This window comes from Dermacentor albipictus, chromosome 9 (genome assembly GCF_038994185.2).
Source record: "Dermacentor albipictus isolate Rhodes 1998 colony chromosome 9, USDA_Dalb.pri_finalv2, whole genome shotgun sequence".
NCBI classification, from domain to species: Eukaryota; Metazoa; Arthropoda; class Arachnida; order Ixodida; family Ixodidae; genus Dermacentor; species Dermacentor albipictus.
The window spans coordinates 109,307,396-109,328,944 of NC_091829.1; the positions used below are offsets into that span (position 1 = coordinate 109,307,396).

The 21,549-nt window shown below is 44.6% G+C and overlaps 1 protein-coding gene across 3 annotated transcripts in view; it reads right to left on the bottom strand.

Moving 5' to 3' along the window:
- Positions 1-306: 306 nt before the first annotated feature.
- LOC135897488 (uncharacterized) overlaps positions 307-21,549 on the bottom strand; it is a 46,607-nt gene continuing 25,364 nt past the window's right edge. For 2 of the 3 annotated variants that reach the window (XR_011508420.1, XR_011508421.1), the window contains exons 4-7: positions 19,639-19,685; positions 18,428-18,790; positions 5,840-5,950; positions 307-405 (exon numbers count right to left, since the gene is read on the bottom strand). Coding sequence is in view for 1 of the 3 variants with exons in the window: in XM_070525225.1 (XP_070381326.1) it covers positions 19,644-19,685 (42 nt within the window). In the remaining 2 variants the exon portion in view is untranslated. Of the gene's footprint in view, positions 406-5,839; positions 5,951-18,427; positions 18,791-19,316; positions 19,686-21,549 lie in introns of those variants that run through there. The other variant, XM_070525225.1, reaches the window with a different exon arrangement.

Here is a 21,549-nt window from a genome sequence, read left to right on the forward strand (position 1 = left end):
AGCAGCCGTCACCGCGGCTGCTTGCGAAACTGTAATCTTTACTGGGAAACATATGCGGAAAACGCAAAGGACGTGCTTTGCATTGTTACCAGGAGTGACTTATCATCAATTACGTGGCTCGGACGCTTGTTTTGTGCTTGTTCTTTTTGAAACAAATGAAGTGGTGCATGTTGTATGCGTGGTTCCAAAGAATGTATGCACTTTAGGCTTCTCGCTGCTTAGCTTGAAGCCTCCACCACCTCCACCGCAGGTCGGTCTGGTATTGATACCTGCGGCATCCGCCCACATGTTTCAGCATGGATGAATCATGAATCGTTTAATGGTACACGATGATACAGAACATCAAACAGTGAAGAAATTGGAAAAGCGTGAGCGCTTGCTCCATGTGGACGAAAACCATTTGACCTGTAAGAAAAAAAGTTTGAGACGTTTCAGTTCGTGAACAACGGATTGCGCGCGAGCATACGGCTGCTGTTCTCATTTTGTGCCTCGCGCGTAGACCATTTTAATATGCAGGACGCGAACATGCTGAAAGACCACAGCGGCGTCGAAGCACAAACGGAAATGGTGCGAACATGGGGGATAACGCTGCGTTGATCTTGAAGGTGCAACGCCTGGTGTGCCAGAGTAAAAGCACATATCCAAGCAGGGCCTCGTGGCGCAAGGCTTTACTTAATTGAATTGCTAAAAAAAAATTTGTCAGAGAAATCGCAAAACACGACGAAAACACGCCCTAGAGATATGATAGCATCGGAGTTTCATTTCCTCGGAATACAAGAAAACATAATTCTGTTGGGCGTCTGTTCAAACACAAACCCCTTTCTCGAGCGGCGCAGCCCGCTCGGTTGCTTGCAACAGCGACGCGCTCGGCTCCGCGCATGCGCAAGAAAGCTGCGGTTGCCGGGAAGCGCGACAAGCAGTCAGAGGTCTCTGACCTTTATCGCGTCCCACTCTTAAGGGCGAAGCTTAAGGGCCCTCCAAATTTTGCCGCGAACAGGCACAGACAGCAACCCGGATTCGAAGCACAAACTAAGGACGCGAACGCGGGGACGGTCTTCTGGACATCAAGGAGCCCCCTCCTCCGCTTGTCGCTTGAATCGCAACGACAGGCATAGCATCGCCGATTTCACGCACGGCGCATGCGCGGATGCGCATAGCAAATTTTCTATGCATTTATAATCTTGTTGTTTACTTTTGCAAGTTACACTAGCATTGAATGAAACAATAAACAAATACATTATGCGGATCCTACAAACTCTGGGAATCGATGTACGCGAAGCCTTCTGCGTTGTTTGCTATGACCAACCATACTTAGCCATGACATGCACGCCACATGTTTATTTCTTTAACGTTTAGTCCAACGCGAGAGAGGTGAGTTGGTTGTTTTGCGTGCACTCCTATGTTGGCCTGCGTAGTACACAGAACAGTCGTTGTTGTGCGTCACGCATGCGAACCATTGCGAGTGCTGAGAATTGTCATTGCCTCATTGGCACATCGTGTCGAGGCAGCTTTATTAAGCTTTTATTCAGTTACGGGGCTGTACGTGCCAAAACCACACTCGTGCGATGAGGCGCGCCTTGGTCGTGAACTGGAGAATAATTTTCACGCCATTGTGTTCCTTACCGTGTCCCCAAATCTAAGTTCAGGGTCATTTTTTTTTATCTTGGTCCAAATGTGGCTACTACCGTCGTAAATGTCACGATCTCGAGAAAAATGCCATAGCCGCAAAGCTACCGAGGCAGGCAGATAAATGTTTATTGGACTCGTGACCGCTTTCTTACTGTGGCCCAGACTCTACGGTGCGCTTTAACGCGGCTCTGCTTCAGGAAGCCATACGTTAGTACTCTGCTTGACAAATTTGCGTTGTGTTTTTTGCAGAATTAGCAGAAATGTACCGTACCGTACATCCGACTTAACGTAATGATGTTGCCCCGCAACCACTGTCGCGTCAATAGTAGTAGCCTTTCCTTGCATTTTCGCATGACCTATCCCTATCCTCTTCTCCCTCCATGTATGGAAATCACGAGCGAAGAGAGGCAAGGGTGTTATTCACTCGTGTCACGACTGCATCGGCCCTACAGATTCCATGCCCCCTTCCTACTGTTCTATCTAGCTTCCCTTTAGACGTTCGCACCCGTAGCTGGGTAAGCGCTGCAGTTTCTGCAATGACTTTGCACGGCGTCACGGATAATTAGAACTCTTAAGAGGTTAGTCCTGCGATACCCAGGGAGCTCACATGCAACGTAATGAAAAGGTCCGAACGAGTTTCTTGCATCGCTTTTCCTCTCTGCCGTGCTCCTGTTCCTGTTATGCATACATATGCATTAACCACCCTCCCGCCCGACCCCCGACGCGGTGTGCGAGACAGCAGCGGCAGCAGCAGCAATAGTGAGGAAGTAGAAGGAAGAGGGAAAGATAGCTTCGCTTTATTAAATTAACTATATACATTCGGTGTCACCCTTGTGTAAAGCGCGAGAATGGTTGTCTCCAGGGTGCTCAGGAACCAGCCAGCGACATCTAACGGTAGTTGCAGGCCCAATTGTGCCCAGCACCGGCCGTTAGATGTTGTTCCCAGAAACTAGCGTTAGACGTCGCTAGTTGCCTCCAGAGCGCCCCGGTTGTCGCCCTTCCCGTGCTCCACACAAGCGTGATGTGCTTGTTCTGTAACTGCACGTTACAGAACAAGCACATCCATATATTCAGCTCCTAATGAAGACGACGTGTGTTATAATTCGCTTGCGCACCACCCAGGCTGGGAACCACATATTTGGTCTCTCCAAACGGTGTTCCTTCGCAAGAGCGGACCGTCACGATTTGGGTCCTCTGACATCACGAGAGAGCCTTAGATTAGGGGTCCCAAACAGATTGCGTATGCAAGAACTGGGGTTCATGGTACTACGCAAGCTCAGACCCCTACCTCTGGACCTTCGCATGCGCAGTACCGCGGACTCTACTGCTCCAATACGCAGGCCGCTTGCGGCCCCTAATCTAAAGCTCTCTACAGATGAACATCACTGGTTGGTATAAGCCAACGACGTATTCTGCCACATGTTCAACTGTACAACAGACGTTGGCTACCTGCACAGATGTTTCTCCAATTCACGCTACAGCTATGTTCAGGGCACTTAAATGCACTGATATTTAGAGGCCTTTACTTCTTTACCGGCAACACAGCTTCCGGAAACTCTTAAATTCAGTTCCGCGGACATTTAAAACATAAACGTGGTTGCATTAAGGTCAAATTTGCTTTGTGCAACACCCGTATAAATTAATTATGCGGCGTTTATCCTTTTTGGTCGCTTCCCACTGTCGTATTTGTACTCTTGCTATAAGTTAGACTATGAGACACCCGCGTATATTGTTTTTCTCGATTGTGGTTATGTAAGGTAATTAGATTGTATATTGGTTTTAGTGCATAAGTCAAAGCTGAAAAGTTTTATACTGTCCTTAGAAACCTGCCACTATTGCATCTGCACCTCCTCCGCTATGCCACGTTGCCATCTAGGCGGTAGTGCCTTAAAGTCCCGTTTTACAAACGAAAGCCTCTATAAAGAAACATCGAGTATCCCGGCCACGGCGCCCGTATTTCGATGGGAGCGAAAATCCGAAACCACCAATGTACTTAGATGAAGGTGCACGTTAAAGAAACACAGCTAATCCGAAATTCCGGAGTACCCCACTACGGCGTGCATCATAATCAGATTGTTGTTTTGGCATGTAAATCCGCACAGCTTAATTTTGATAAGAAACCTGGAAAAACTTTTGAAATTAGATTTTCTGTTTTGAAGACAAGGTCTTCTTTGTCGACTTTGTATAGATTTGTGATGCGTGGAATCTGGGCTTGTGGTCACATTCGTCGCATAAATTAGACAATTAGCTGCCTGCTGGTGCAGATAAGGCATCGAAACAAGGCGTCACAATGAAGCTGTAACCACGTCTTTAATGTTTAACACTAAAGCTCTGAATAACACGGAAGTGCCCATAAATGCAAACATTGCAGCAGATAGCACATTGTGCAGGATGAAAGTAAACACTTGCTCGCATCAAATTTAGCTGCATAATATTACTTCTTTCTTTTTACTATTACCGTATATACTCGTGTAAAATCCGCACTTTCTTATTCCGAGATTAGGGGTGAAAATTGGAGGTGCGCCCATAACAGGAAGAAAAAAACTTTTTTTTTCGTGAATCTTTTCTGTTGTACCGGCCTTTATTGAACTACTATGGTGGCTTATACTGGCTCTGGCTATTCCCGTAGAGCGCCACGTTCCGGCTAGAATGAATGCTGAAGCCCCAGAGACCAGTGATGGCAGCACATCGGAGGTAGCCGCTAGATCTTGGAGGCTGTGATATTGCTACATGGAGGACCCGGAAATTCGGCATGGCTGCCTTGTATTGCCACCGATTAAAAATAAGAAAGCTTCCGTACTCTCGCACCACGCAACAAATAACACTACCAACATTCTAAAAAAATTCGAGGGCACGGCCTACACAGCGGCAATTTTTAAATATTTGTCTTGAAGGATTTTTTTTTACAATGTTCTGAGTGCCATTTTTACGTGGTTGCGACCATTACACCAGTATATACGGTATTCACTTATTTTGAGGGTTGTTTGATTTCCGGTTTTATATGTTTTTTTGTATTTTCGGAGGGTAAAAATTGGCTGATATTTTTTTCAAGCTGGCAATTGGGGAGAAATCGACTTTTTTTCCGGCAAAATCTACAATTGTACGAATAGATAACATTCGGTTATTTTTGGATTTTATCACAGGGTGTCATGAGTGTAATGAGAAGGAAAGTATCGGAAGATTAAAAGTGGGTTGGAGTGCATATGGCAGACATTGTCAGCAGCAGTTGGAAGCATACCATTATCATTTAAAAGAAAGGCGTACAAACAATGCTTCTTACTGGTGTTGACATATCGGGCAGTGACTTGGACATTGATACAGACGCTTGAGAGCAAGTTAAGGAACGCGCAAAGAGCGAAGAAGAATGGCAGGCATAAAGTTAACAGACAAAACAAGAGCGGTTTCGATCAGAGAGGATACGCGGATAGCCTATAACCAAGTAGGCATTAAGAGAAAGAAATGGAGCCGGGCGGGTCATGTGATGCGCAGGTTAACGGGTGGAGCATAAGGGTTACAGAATGGGGGCGAAGATAAGGGAAGCGCAGTCGAGGAAAGACTAAGTGGTGCGAAGAAATCAAGACATTCGTGGGCACTAGTTGGAATTGTTTGGCGCAGGACAATGGTATTTAGAGGTCGCAGGAGGAGGCCTTCGTCCTAGAGTGAACATAAAATGGGCTGATGATGATACTTGACTGTAAGCGCAAAAAAAGCCTATTGTGCCTTTTCTTCAGCCGGCCTCCGCAGAATGTTACGGTGAGTTACCAACTCCTAGTTAGGCGCGCTCGTTGGGCGGTTGGTTGAGGGCCTTGTAGCGTCGCCGTTCTGCGCACAGCATGTGCACAACTATCAGTAACTAGAGTTCACTTAAGCAAACAGGCTCTAACTTGGTTGTCCCGACGCAGGGTTCGTGCTAGCACGTGCGCACCGCGAATACTTTGTAGCATGCAGAGAGAGAGAGAGAGAGAGAGAGAGAGAGAGAGAGAGGGTGGTATTCGGTTTCAGAATTCGCAGAAAAGTCGCGTTTAACCCGGATATCCGGAGACACATCCGGAATGTAAAAATCTGGTGAAATCGTGGTTGACCGGTAAAGAACAACGTTACGTTGATACATTCCAACATCTGCATAATTTCTGCCAAGCGAACATCTGAGAAAATAACTGAGTCTGCTTGCAAAAATGCAATAGAATTAGAAATACTCACAAATACTCACCAAACAGCTGCCAATCAGGCGGGAGGGCGTCCTTGATGACCCCGTGGCTAAGCCCACAACGCAGGCCACGCTGTAGAGACCGCATAGCGCCTTCAGTGCCGTGGTGGTCCACTGCACCAAACATCCGACACACAAAATTTGTGAAAACATGCTGTAACATATTATGAAGAGCTGCAAGTAGCTATCGCTCAATTCAAGTTTACAAATGCATCGCTAAATAAAGCTTTGAAGTGCTATGCTTGAATAATTGGGGCACAAATTACGTGTTATTGTGATCTCGATATTTTTAGTCTGACCAGCTCTTTTGAAGTGCGCATCTGCCGGCCAATACCAAAGGCTATAACGAAAAAGCGCAGGCTAGCTAAAAAATAGTTATTCAAATCCGTTAATTTTGCTCAATAATAGTTTGTCGAGAAAGCTATTGATATTGTATTACCTGAGTATCCTATGATAAATAGAATGGTGTTGGAAACAATTCCGGAATAGTATTGAATCGGTCAGTAAAAATTTCACAAGGTTGTGCCATCCTTTGACGTGAATAAGCCGGTAACTTACAGAAGTTACGTGATTTATATATATATATATATATATATATATATATATATATATATATATATATATATATATATATATATATATATATATAATAATTATTAGGTCCATAATATTTCAAGTGACGAGGAACTATGAAGCTGGAGTTTGATACCGCTTACTGCTGCAAGAGCCACAACAAAATACGCCTAGGTTAAATTGATGTGTCCTGGCCGATGAGGCAGTTGCCACTAATCCTGAAGAAATTTGTGCACACAAAAATTAACATGCACCTTCACGATAGGGACCTTTCACACAGCAAGCAGCTTGGGTCAGCTGGAGTAGCGGTCACCAGCAAGCTTCAAATTAGCGCACGTTTAGCGAAGCAAAATTGATGCTTTAAGAACTGCGGCAATTAAAGCGACGGTTTGGTTTTGAAGCACATCACGTACAGAGCACCATAACATTACATAATCTTCAATTTCCTCGCAGGAGTTGTTGAAAAAGTAATATCACGTCACGTTTGCAACATCAGGTCTACCAGGTCAAGGTGTTTAGTCTTCAAGCATAAGCTCGAACAGCTCACCTGAACAAGGATGTAAATGCAAACATGTACTACCGTACCAGGCGCCTACTTCGAACTGCTGTTTGTCTAGCTCTCCAGCAACCACTTCCCTTTTATATGACGTAGGTGCCCAACGGCGATAAGCAATTTCTTTTTCACGGCAGCGATAAGTGAGTAAGCAGAGCAAATGTCTGTAATAAATCATTAATTTTCACACGGGCATTTTAAATGGGCATTTTAAATGGACACTGAGGATTCCTCTACACGATAATAACAAGCTGGATGTCGTGGACAGAAAGCACCAAGCACATCGTGGCGACTAAACGGAGAAGGGAGACTTCACACTTGTGCGGGTGATACGACACGCGGCAAACCAATGCAACAATCGCATCGAACACGTGATCGAGGAATTCTAGATTTGTCAGTTCTTAAGAGCCCAGGCGCGGTAACTTTCAGGAGGCACCTTTCAGGCACTTGCCTTATCGTACGCGTGCTGATGCGACAAGTTTAGTTGAACCTAATTACCTACGTCAGGCAAGCCATTCCCATCACTTATGTTTTGCTTTAGTCGAACGGCCAGTGAGCTCGGATACTGAACATAAAAAGCACTGAGCGACGCCGTTTTCATAAAATTCCTTTCTGTCGCTCTCTCAACAACACAGAAGTCGAAAATTTCCTATGTAGTAGCACTTGTGCACAAGTCTGCAACGAAAATAACAGTCGAAATAATTCTTGAAAATGATGCCCTCATATCAGTTACAGGAGTTGCACGATGAAGAATGCGGTCGCCGCTTGTTTTTTCTTCTCGATCCCATCTCCTCCTCAAGCCCTTGCTTCTTCTCGCCCTGTGCTGATAAGGGCACGTGGAGGCTACGTCATAACCCTGGCCAGGTTCGCGTTTTTTTTTTCTTGTTTCACAGCACCGCTCTGTTCGGGTTACGACCACTTCGCCACGTTTTTCAGCTGCCACATTGGCTCCCGTGCCGGGCCGTGCTCCTGCTAAGAAGGGCTGCGATATACATTGTGTGCATAATGTGCGATCGCTTCACGTTTTCTTTACAATGCGTTATTAGCGGCCCGACAACTCATCCCGCAAGGACAAAAGAGAAAGTGCGAGAAAACGGACGAAGGAGGCCCCGCTACTCGCCGGCCCTTTGCCAGACCCGAAATGTGATACCATGCCGCCGTGTTTCGTTAGTAAAGACTTGCCAGTGCCGCTTGCATGGTGTACGTCACCGGCACGAAAGAGAAAAACGGAAGGTGACACATTGCGTCGTAGCCACGAGGAAATTGGAATTCGTGTAAAGTTCTTATTGTTCTTTTTCCAAAATTAAAAACAACGAAAACGATCGATTTGGGACAGCGAGTCGAAAACCAAAACACGCAACACGTGTACGCGCCAGCAAGCAACACAAGGAGGAACAGCAAGCGCTGACTGCATCAACTACAAGGAGGCGCGCTAGGCTCCAGGTGGCGCAGTGGCGGACCGACGTGTTTCTCCAGGGCTGTATCAAGAAAGTAAAGCACCAAATATTGTTTGTCACATCCACCACCGGAAAAGGATGAGGAAGGGAAGAAAGAAGAGGCATTGCCAGTAGAAGAGAGCGAAAGGGTGATTATCGCCGGCGACACAAACCTGGATAGGTGCTCAGAAGCAATTGCGGAGAGAGTGAAAGTCAATAAAAGAGTGGCGGTAGAGACATTTCACGGCGAATAATCGGTTCTGTCATTGAGCGAGCAAAAGCTAAGCTCGCGGAAAATGCCCACGGCCGCAACATTGTCGTAGTAGCAGGCCGGCTAAATGACGTCCTAAAAAAGAAAGGCACAGGACTAGCCCAGCGCTGGGTGAAAGAGGGTAGACAACTTGCGCGAACTCTCCCCTCAGATGTAGATCGTGGTGTGCAAGGTGCTGGAGGTGCCTGAACGTAACAGTAACGTACCAAGAACCGTAGTGGCTGCTACTGAGTATATATAAACATTGACCCGGGAGAACGGTTTCAAGGTTGTGAAAGTAAACAGGCAAGTGAGAAGCTGTGGTCGTTTAGAACGAGAGGGGATCCACTTCAATTATTGGGTTGGACCAGAAATGGGTAGGTGACTTGATGGACGCACGGCTATATTTTGGGGGGGCCCAGGGGCGCTGAGGAGGCCTCTATTGGTAGTAATGGAGAAGGTGCCCCAAGGAAACCGTAGAAAACCATCGGCATCAATAATAGAAAATGAGGAAAAAAAAAGTTCGCTATGTAATAGGCTACAAGAACATGCAGGGCGGCCCAAGAAAGGAAAAGCGGGTAGATATTGAGGAGCTGTTTAAAAGAGAACAAACAGGGGTGTATGCGGTTACATAACCGATGAATTAGACACTTGGAGGAGCCGTCGGTGATTGAGAACCATGTTTGGGAAGGGCGCAACTAAGCTAAATCGTAAATAAAGGGAGGGTAGACGGAATGCTCATTCATTAAGGAGCCAAATGGAAAGGAATAAATTGAATACGTCAAGAGCATGTCTGTTTATCCTGTACTATGAGTGGAAAGAAAACTTCGCTCGGTGTAACGCATTTGCGGTCCGGAAATTAGAGCACAGAAAAATCAACAGTTAGCTGAGTGCCTAAGTTCGGATATTAAGGGATTCGCGAATGACGCCGAAATTATCCTATTAGGTGTCATAAATGCCCAGACACAGGTTCTTGACACTTTAGCCTCAACTTTTGATGACTTCCAATACTGTAGTGAACTGTACAATGTAGACACGCTGCTCCTTAAACACAGGTTCTAGATGGCTATACAGAAAACATCGGGAAGTGAATGCTAGATCTTTCCGAGCAAACGTAACCTCGTTATCGGGAGTACAGGGCCGAAGTGTGACGGGCAGACCACGTGGCAAGTAGGAAACCGAGAACTCATAATTGGTTACTGTCTGATCACATAAAGAATTCATGACTGGTTGAGGGAAATGGTCATTGAGGAGGAGGCAAATAGGAGCATCGGGAGTGACCATAAACGCGTCATTTTCGAAATGGAAGAGAACAAAGAGCGCAATATCGCAATTTCACATCCGAACACCGAACAAATAGGAAATATAGTCACAAGAGTCGAGAAAGAAATTGGGAAATGGCTAAGCAAAGAGTGGGAATATAGTGAGCTTCAAAACATTATAACGACAGAAACACAGAAAGAGCATCAACATGTTCGCTCGAAACGAAAAATGAAACCAAAAAGCTGGTGGAACAGGGAGAATACCAAAAGCGGTCGCCGAATGACAGAGAGCATGCCGAGAGCACAGACACGCAAAGAAGCCGCAGTTGGCGCAGGATGAAGTAGCCAGAACATGGGAACTATAGCGATGAAAAACTTATATGGTTCAGATACCGGTGCAAGCAAAGATAGAAGGTGAAAGTTAACGTTGGTTCTCAGAAATACGCGAGAAAAAAAAAGTCGCACGTACAATATTTTGGACCTGCAGATAATATTTTCAGGCAGGAATACTGGAACAATTCAGCAACACATCCTAGATGAAGATGAAAACAAGCTGGAAGGGGATGTGGCATTAAATTACATAAAAAAATAGCAGCCGATACTTTCCAAGGAAATGAAGGGGTTCTGCTAGATGGAAGAAGGGGCTTGAAAGACAACCAGATCGAAAAGGAGCTGGTGCTGAAAAATGTCGCCTCGAAGAAAGCCGATGAGGAAATTCCTTAGCGCACAGCCACAGGGCAATAGTTGGTTCCCGTTAGGCTAAAATAATGGACTAAGACAAAAAGTCAGGAAGCTGTGTTCAAAGCAGTGTGAATTGAATTTACAAAGGTAAGGGACAGAGAGATAGAATTCGCTCGTATAGACCATTCTCCATTACATCGGTAACGTACAGTTTCGCAAAGCAGGCACATAAATTAAAGCTGCAAGCATGGCATGATAATAATAAAATTTTGGGAGAAATTGAGAAGGGCATCAAAGTAGGTCGGCGTCCTGATGATAATTTATTTGTCCTTACTCACTCTATAGAAGTATCAAGAGTAGAAAGCTAACCAATATATGTAGCCTTTTTAAACATTACAGGAGCGTATGAAAACGTAGACCACAACAGTTTTTTGAATAATTTAGAAGGGGAAGGCTTAGCCGATAATTGTCTACAGTTTTTGCGAAATGTTTACCTAGGAAATACTGTTTGGGCACATTGAAAGGGAAGGGATTAGGAGCCAGGAGGAAATTGGTATCAAACAATGACTGAGGTGCCTTTATCCCCACTGCTGTTTATTATGTACCGGGCGAGGATCGAAAGGACACTAGAAGGAAGCTATATTGAATTTAATCTCACATACAAACAGGCGAGTACACTAGAGCTACAGCTTCTAAGCTTGTTTGTTTTATGCGGACGACATTGTGTTGCTAGCTAACAAGCAAAGTGATACGCAATGTCTGGCTAATATTTGTGGACATGAAGGCGACAATATAGTCAAAGATATAGCGTTAGAAAATCAGCTGTTTTGGCATTCATTGCAAACTGCGAACAGACAGTGTCAATAGAGGGCCGCAAAATAGTTCGCGTAAAAGAATATAAATACCATGGTATATGGATAAACGAAGGGAAATAATATCTGGAAACCAAGGAAAAAATAATAGCAGTGAAGGGGAAAAGAAATACCTCGCATCGGGCGCTCACGGGAAGACCACAAATGATGCTGTGCAGGGTAATATGGGATGGACAACAAGTCAGGGAAGATCACAGTAAAATTGATTATAAAGAACGACTGAAGGATATGGAAGAAGGTAATCGGGCTTGTGGAGTGTTCAGGTATTTGTACATGAAAAACATTGATTCACAGTGGAGGAAAAGAGCTAACAACGTTACCATCGACTATGCGATCTGTATGGGGAGCAACACAGCAAAAAGGAACGTGAAGAGGAAAGTCAGAGAGGCTGACATAATCTCATGGGTGGCGGAATTCGAAAAGAAACCTGCCATGAGTTATTGCATCACAAGAAGAAAAGGAAATCATGAAAGAAACCATGTATGATAACTCCAAGTGAAGCTCAAAACCTGTAGAATTGAGATCAGGATGCCTTAAAGTATGCACCTATAACGCGAGATATAAGAAAGAAAACAAGCATGTGTTGTTTGCTGCGCTAAAGCTAGAGAAACGACAGAGCATGCTTTGCTGGAATGTGAAGATATCTGCGCCGTGGTCGCTTTAGGCCCCACTGGCCTTCCTAAGCGCTTGGGTTGAACGAGAGTAGAGGAAAAGTTAGCGTGTTGGCAATAGAGATTACTAAAAGGCGATTCGAAGATTAGTGGAAGTAGGGAAACGACAAGGACATGTATAAAAACAAAGTTCACGCTAAGGGTTCACAAACTTTGTTTATGAGAATTGGTCGTTTGCATTTTTTCCTTTATTGTTTTTCTTTTCTTTTTTATTTCTTTTTAACATTGGTAGGACAGGGTTTGGTGGCGTAACCCATCGCCTCGTAACAAATAGGACTCTTTGGAGCAGGACGGTGGGTTCGCGCCCCGTTAAAGAGAAACCCGCTGGGGTTGCTCCTAAGCACGAGGTCACGGGATGGAATCCCAGCCATGGCGGCCGAAATTCGACGAGGGCAAATGCGAAAATTCCCATGTGCTTAGATTTAAGTCCACATTAAAGAACCCGAAGTGGTCCAAATTATTCCGGAGTGCCCCCCCTACGGTGCGCCTTGTAATCTTATCATGGTTTGGCATGTAAGACCCTGTAAATAAATAATTGAGCATTAGGCGGCGTAATGTATTACTCTTTTCTACTTTATAGTGCATCGTATAGTACTGGTGCAACTACGGTACGTAAAATTGCGTAACTGACCTGTCTTTGCGCAATTTAATAAGAGGTACAAATTGAAGGTCGTACATGTCCCTACAACAAGTCATGATGGCCAGAAAGTCGAAAGCTTCTATGAAGACGTGGAATTGACGACGTGTAAAGTCAAAACAAAATACACTCTGCTGATGGGCGACTTTAATGGCAGGACAGGCAAGAAGCAGGTTTGAGACAAGTCTGTGGCTGAATATGGCATAGTCTGCAGGAATAGCAGGGGAGAGTTAATAGTACAGTTAGCAGAACAGAATAATACGCGGATAATGAATGCCTTCTTCCGCAACCGGTATAGCCGAAAGTGGGCGTGGAGGAGCCTGAATGGCGGGACTAGGAATTAAATAGACTTTATACTCTGGTCTAACCCCGGCATCATACAAGAAGTGGACATGATCGGCAAGGTGGCCTGCAGTGACCATAGGATGGTAAAAACACGAGTTAGCCTAGACTTGAGGAGGGATCGGAGGAAGCTGGTACATACGAAGCCGATCAATGAGTTAGTGGTAAGAGGGAAAATGGAGGAATTCCGGATCAAGCTACAGCACAGGTATTCGGCTTTAACTCAGGAAGGGGAACTTAGTGTTGAAGTAATGAGCGACAGTTTTATGGGCATCATTAAGGAGTGTGCAATAGATGTCGGTGGTAACTCCGTTTGACAGGATACCAGTAAGCTATCGCAGGTGACGAAAGATGTGATCACGAAACGCCAGTGTATGATAGCCTCTAACCCTAGAGCTAGAATAGAAATGGCAGAACTATCCAAGTTAATCAACAAGTTCCAGACAGCTGACAAAAGCAAGTATAATATGGACAGAATTGAACATGCTTTCAGGAATGGAGCAAGCCTAAAGACTGTGAAGAAGAAAATAGCAATACGCAAGAATCAGATGTATGCGTTAAGAGACAAAGCTGGCAGTATCCTTACTAATATGCACGAGATAGTTCAAGTGGATGAGGAGTTCTATAGAGGTTTGTACAGTACCAGTGGCACCCACGACGATAATGGAAGAGAGAATAGTCTAGAGGAATTTAAAATCCCACAAGTAAAGCCGGAAGAAGTAAAGAAAGCCTTGGGAGCTATCCAAACGGGTAAGGTAGCGGGGGAAGATCAGGTGACAGCAGATTTGTTCACGGATGGTGGGTTGACAGTTCTGGAAAAAGTGACCACCCTGTATACGCAGGGCCTCATGACCTCGAGCGTACCGGAGTGTTGGAAGAACGCTAACATAATCCTAATCCATAAGAAAGGGGACGCCAAGGACTTGAAAAATTTTAGACCGATGAGCTGACTGTGCGTTGCCTGCAAAGTATTTACTAAGGTAATCGCAAATAGATTCAGCAACACCTTAGTCTTCTGTCAACCAAAGGACCAGGCAGGATTCCTTAAAGGCTACTCAACAATAGACCATATTCACACTATCATTCAGGTGATAGAGAAATGAGTGCAATATAACCAAACCTTATATATAGCTTTCATTGATTACATGAAAGCGTATGATTCAGTCGAAATCTCAGCAGTCTATAATTTTTTTTCTTTAATACATACTGCAGACCACAACAGGGTCCAAGCAGGAGAGGCAAAACATAGTAACTCTACAACAGGAATAAGAATGCGGGACACAAGACAATTCAGAATGTGGAAAAAAAGTGTTATTAAAATTACGACGAAGTTGTAAGATGGTTCAATTCAGATATGGTGCGTGGTTAAAAAGAAAATTTATAACAATTAGTTCTCGCAAAATATGGCGTTACTGACTTCGTGTTGTGGTGTTCTTGTATGTCGGGTGGATAGAGGAGATAAGTATAAGGAGGGGGCGGGGGTGTCTATTGCGAGCTTACGATTCAGTAGCAGCTGAAGGAAGTGAAGGCGAGATTTACTTCTTTGATCTTCAAGTGTTTCAATATTGTTAGTCGCCATAAAATCGGTAGGAGAATCCGCCATTCTGATTTTTGAATAAGCAAACCGGAGAGCCTTTCTTTGAATTCTTTCAAGTTAATTAATGTTTTCTTTAGTGAGAGGGTCCCACACTATAGACAAATATTCTAGTTTCGGTCTGATGTAGGTGTAATATGCTAGGAGTTTATTATTTTGGGGAAGGGGGGCATTTCTATGCTTATGCTTTAGGAAACATAGCTTACGGAATGCAGATGAGCTTATGTTTTCCATGTGCAAGTTCCAGGTAAGATCGATAGTTATCGTGACGCCTAAATACTTGTAACTATGAACCTGTTCTAATCTTGATGTGCCTTGTGGATAAGTATAGTTTAACGGGTTCTTTTTACGGTTAATCTGAATAAAAAATTTTTCTGCGTTAACACTCATACGAAATTCACCGCACCAATGAACCACATTGTCTAGGCTCGCGTTAAGTTCGTTTTGATCTTCCGCTCACGTAATTTGACGAAATTACACCCAGTCATCGGCAAACAATCAAATTTCTGTTCCTGGTGTAATGACGGTAACAATATCATTATTATACAGCTGAAATAACAATTTCCCCAGGACACCTACCAGGGGCACTCCTGAGGTGACTGGAAGACAACTCGAGTCGTTGTCATTAACTGAAACAAATTGCACTCTGCTGGTTAGATAATCGGCAATCCAGGAAATGAAAATATCGTGAAGGTTAATTTCTTTTTGTTCTTGCATTAGTTTGAAATGACTAACCCTGTCAAGCGCTTTGCTAAAATCGATAAGTACGGCGTCAATATGACCGTGATTATCTAAAGTTTTTGGAAAAGTATGGACTAATGTAACTAATTGTGTCATTGTCGAGTATCCTTTTCTAAAAGCATGCTGAAAGTTACCTATTGCGGAGTGTTGTTCAAGAAACTCATTTATGTATATTGCAATGATATGCTCCAGCATTTTACAAAGTACAGAAGTTAAATATATAGGAAGAGATTTTTGTACTAGTAAGCGGTCACCCTTCTTAAAAAATGCAATAACTTGAGCAGTTTTCCAGTCCGATGGAAGGCTTGATGCCATCAGGGATTTACGAAAGAGCACAACAAGATACTTCGCAATGATTTTAGCATGGAGTCATGGAGGCCTTACGGAATCAAGGTGTAGACGAGCAGTATGTAAAAATACTGCAAGGTATCAACAGCGGCTCTACAGCCACCTTAACCCTCCATACAGAAAGCAACAAAATCGCAGTAAAGAAAGGCGTCAAGCAGGGAGATATAATCTCTCCAATGCTAATCTAGCGTGTTAAAGGAGGTATTCAGAGAATTTGATTGGGAATAATTGGGGAGAAGAGTTAATGGAGAATACCTTGGTAACTTGTCATGCGCTGATGTTATTGTCTTGCTTAGTAACCCATGCGACCAATTGCAATGCAAACTCACTGACCTAGAGAGGCAAAGCAGAAGGGTGGGTCTAAAAATTATTCTGCAGAAAACAAAAGTAATGTTTAACAGTCTCGGAAGAGAACAGCAGTTTACGATACGTAGCGAGGCACTTGAAGCGGTAAAGGAATACATCTACTTAGGGCAGGTATTGACCGCGGAGGCGGATCATGAGACTGAAATAATCAGAAGAATAACAATAGGCTATGGTGCTTTTGGCAGGCTTTCTCAGATTATGAACAGGAGGTTGCCATTGTCCCTCAAATGAAAAATGTGCAACGGCTTTGACTTACCAGTACTCACCTACAGGGCAGGTATCTGGAGCCTTAAAGTTAGGGTTCTACTTAAATTGAGGATGACTTCACCAGCTATAGAAAAAAGAATGATGGGTGTAACGTCAAGGGATAAGCAAAGAGCAGATTGGGTGAGGGAACGAACGCGACCTAAAGAAATCTTATGTGAAATCAAGAAACAAAATGGGCATGGGCAGGACGTGTAATGAGGAGGGAAGATAAGCAATGGTCATTAAGGGTTACGGACTGCATTCCAAGACAAGGGAAGCGTAGCAGGGTGACGGCATAATGTTAGGTGGGGGGATGAGATTAAGAAGTTTGCAGGGACAACGTGGGCACGATCAGTACATGACCTGGATAGTTGGAGAAGTATGGGAGCGGCCTCTGCCCTGCAGTGGGCGTAACTAGGCTGATGATGATGATGACCTGTCTGTCGTTGCCAAGCTGCATGATAAGTTGCGAAACCGACAGCCCACGAAGCTAGTCCGTTTGCGAACTGCAACAAATGAATGGCTTTTACTGCAGTAATCTTCAAACGTAACCGCACCGCTGTGAGAAACTGAAGTACTTCGATGATATCGCCATCGTCAGCCTCGGCCTATTTCTATGTCCACTGCAGGACGAAGACCTCTTCCAGCAAGCACCAATTACTCCGCTCTTAATGTACAAACTGATTCCGAGATGCAGCTGCAAATTTCTTCCCTTCATCACCTAGCGTATTTTTATACTTCCCTCGTGTGCCCTTCCCGTCCTTTGACAGCCATTCTGTAACTCTAATGGTCCAGAGGTTAACGGTCCACAGAACCGAGTGGCCCACCGAGCTCCATTCTTTTTCTCCTAATGTCAACTAAATATCGGCTATCCCCTCTTGTTCTCTGCTACACGCCATTCGTTTCCTGTCTTTTAACGTTATGCCTTGCATGTTTCGTTCCATCGTTCTTCGTACGGAGCTTAAATTTTCTCGAGCTTCTTTGTTAACGTCCAACTTTCTGTGACATACGTTGGCACCGGTATAACCTAATGATTTCACACTTTTCTTTGCAATGACAGTGGTAAGCTGCCAGTCAGGATTTTTAATGCCTCACGTACACATCCAACGCATATTTACTCTTCTGTGAATATACTTCTGATTGTCAAGATCTCGTGGGAGGAATTGTCCTACATCAACGTGCTCCTGCGCCAATGCTGACTGGCGATGATGTAATGTTGTTTTCTTGCCTCGCTGTTCAACATTATCACTGTCTCCTGCATATTATTCTTCAACCCCACCCTTGCATTGCCTCTGTTAAAATACTAAATAAAATGTTTTCAATTCATGCGCACTGTTGCCGAAGAACACATGTCTTCTGTTAAGCTACGGTTACCGATATATTCACCATTGATCTTCACTGCTCAGCCACCGAAGTCGGGTACCTTGAGTACTTGTATAAGCATGCAGTGTATAGCAATGACAATATTGTGCCTCCTTCCGAGACCCCTTTCTTTAATGGCAATCTTCTACTTTCCTTCTGGAAATCTCCTTGATTGCGCTGTGCGTCCATGACCGCTGATATCTCTACTGAATCAAGTCGTGTTTCTTAATGAATGAAAGTCATATACAGAGATTAAGTGTACTTAAATGTTCACATTTGACTGATTCATGACAAGCATCTGGTCGATTATAGAATATCCCTTCGTTAAGCACGCGGGTTGTCTGGGTTGAATGGAGTCCAGTGTTTCCCTGATTAGGTTGGAAATTATCTTGGTTCAATACCGAAAGCAAGCTCATGTGCCTGTAATTCCTCAATTCTTTATTGGTTTATGCTATCGTAAGCTATAGAAACTCAGTATCCAGTATCACAGAACCGTCTGTTGCAAAACGAGTAACAACACTTAAAATGTTTACAGAATGACCATGTATTTACGTTGTGCAATGCATTGTTTCCATCCACGTGACATAATATATATTTGACTATTGAGCAAATATTTGCCACAAATGTAGGTCGCAAGCGTGTTGCAGGAATACATACGCTCTCCTCATTCTCCACCATGACCTTGAGGTAGGTCGCTGCTGAAACTATGCATAGCGTCCCCACCATGACAGTTGCCGCCAGCACAGCGTGGGCCTCCTTGTACTCGTTAGGCCCATAAATCGGCAGGGAGGCCAGCGCAGTGGCCGCCACTGGATCGCCGTAGGAGACTATTGCGCAGCACCAGCCGTAGATATGCTGCGCTGGCTCGGGTATCCCCGGCTGCTGCAGCCGGTAGATTTCTGAGGCCCAGAAATACAGCAGCAGCCGGGTGAGTCCCCTGGCAACCAGCGCGGCCACCCAGGCTTCCCTGGTTCCCCAGTGGGCGAGGCACGAGGACACCGTCGGAAATGGTGGCCTCGTCTGAGAATTAGATGGAACAAAGAAAATGTTCCATCCAAGTAGAAAATACACATAGGACGAACCAACATGAAATTTAAGGAAACAGTACTGTTTAGCGTTGCTGCCACTGTGTCGGGGCACACGAACTGTTTGAAGAACAAAACAGACAACAGCCCAAGTCTCAAACGAAGAAGGCCCCCCGTTTATTGTGAGCGCACTGCTTTATGAATCCTGGTGGGCAAAGCGGAAGTCGCTCATTGGAGGAACACTGGTTGGGTTCAATGCAACGCCACATGCACCGTTCTAACATAGTATTGCGTGCGTACATGCTCGGGCAAAAAACACCGAGCTAGAGAATCCCATCCGGTGGAGTAGCTGATTGTCACATGTAAGATTATAACCTGGAAAGTTATCGTGCAACCCTGCGAGGCACATTTACTCCACTAGTGTCCTAAGTGAATGAACGTTATGCACTAGGGGCGCACAGTGATTCTCCAAGAGGGACACGAAAGTGGGACAACCATAGAGTGTTGCCGGTACTTACTCGCGTACAGATGTGTACTCCTAATAAACGTGCCAGAATTTCATCTGCACAAGCACCCCTCCCTTAAACAAGCGTAAATGAGGATGTGATAACATAAGGTGGAACTTGCCGAAGCAAGACGGGTGGCTATGAGACGCCCTGGGAGGTCTGCAGGCTAAGCTTGACCACCTGAGCTTTTTTAAAGCTTCCAGAAAGCAGGTGACACGAGACGCACAAAAAGAAGCTGCTCAACAGCGGTATAGACAGAGGTAACCACCGCAATGTTCAAAGAACGGCGGAACGGTCACTCAGTCGAAGAAGCGCGTCTTCCCAAAGCTGCACTTACCCCGTTTAGATGTGGCAGATATACGTCATCTTGGCTCCTCCTGGCCTCTGCAGAGCATAGGAAGTATCTTACGATTAAGAAAACTTCCGCACAAACGTACGCAAAAAATATCCACATGTCTTCGCCAATGAATGCTTGCTACGTTTGGAAAATTGAATTTTCACTTCTTCTTTTCGTTTTCCTTCAAATTTTCGCACGTTCCCACGAGGTGGGTGTATGAGCAAAGTCCTCAGTGGAAACACAATACGGAACTTTTTGCTTCCCGTTAAACTATTTAACTGTATTATTCATATTTCAATAACAGTAAATATTAATTTTTTTCTGTTTCCGTTTCACTAATATAAGGTCACACCAATTATGACGGATTTGCTACATTATGAACATTAGGCGATTCACTGTTAACGATGACGTAAATGTGCTTAACATGACCGTCTACCAGTCGCAATGATGTACTCATGTACTGTCTGTCACACCTCCTTTCAATCTCGACCACGGGTACTTCGCAAATCTTCGCAAATGATAAAATGTTAATCTCTCCGAGCAGAATGCATACACACGATAAGGGCTGCTCTAGGCAGATGTTTTCATCGGAATTATATTTGCGCCAAGTAAGAGGAAACGCTCCAGTATTCCCACATAAACCAGGATAGTTTGATAGTGCCTACCCACGCCTACTCATGTGCAGATTTAGTTGCGGTATACGACATCGTAATAGTGTAAAGGAAACATCGCATTGCCGTGAGGGACAAAACCGGACATACCAGTGGAACGCTAAACGCTCGCAATCCCGTGCAGCAAGGAGGAGCTCATTTTTTGTACCTAGGACCTGCTGTCGCGATCGCAATCTTGTTACCACTAGCAGAGTAAGGTTAGAAATACAGAAACCCACTGGTCCACCAAGCGCTGCCTTTGCCAGTCCGGATGCCATCACACTAAGGGCTAGTCCACAATGTTGAGATATCTACAAAAACCCAATTTCTTTAACATGATGTGGAATAACCCCAAGGTACTGCTCTATCTAAACGTTACTGGCACATAGCCGCTCTGTTGGATTCTCGAAATGCTGGCTCGTGCCCACTACGCAGCATTCGCCAAGAGGCGGCAGATTAAACTACGTTTATTAGGATCAACACACAAACATCGGTTGTCTGGCGTATCGTTGCTTAAATAAATATAATTACCAAATTACAAAAAAGCTACACAAACGACACGTACCCACCGTGGGGGAATCGGCCAAGAATTGGGCGCTTTGAATGAAATGGAATAGAAAAAGCTACAATAAAATACCAGGGGAAGAGTAATTTTCTGCGGTCTTCAAAACTGACAAAGCGCTCCTGCTAAAATGAATGAAAAGATAAATCAATATTTACGATAATTCGTCGTTTCAGAAAGGCACCCGATTGGTAGCAAGAATAAAAGTGCTTCATCCCTGTTCAAACAACCTTGTGGCTGCACCCAAACGTGAAAGTTTCCAGCGAAAGTAAGACGTGGAGGTTTATGCTGAGACCAAGCTTGTTTACAGGGACCTCGAGCACCCTTCTTCTTAGCGGGTTCGACGTACGATTGTGTACACAAAGTCGATGCGGCCAAATGATCCTTGTGTGTGTAGGAATGTTGTGTCCGGACGCGGCAGCATAACCCCTTTAGTGTACCCTCTATTTTGCGTGCTACCCTCCTCTGGTACCTGACCCCTAACGTAAGCGCTAGCCTGGTGTTGCTACAAGGAAGCGAGATGTGCGCGCCGCTCTGTGATTGGTGGAAACGCAGCGTCTTTGATTGGTTGATCCCTCGGGGTGCGCAAAGCCGCGCCAATAAAATTGTTATTGATTCCACTTTTAATATATGAGATAAAAACATGCGCTGTCTAGTTTCACAAAATCTATGGGCTGCCATCGTCGAGATTCTGAAAAA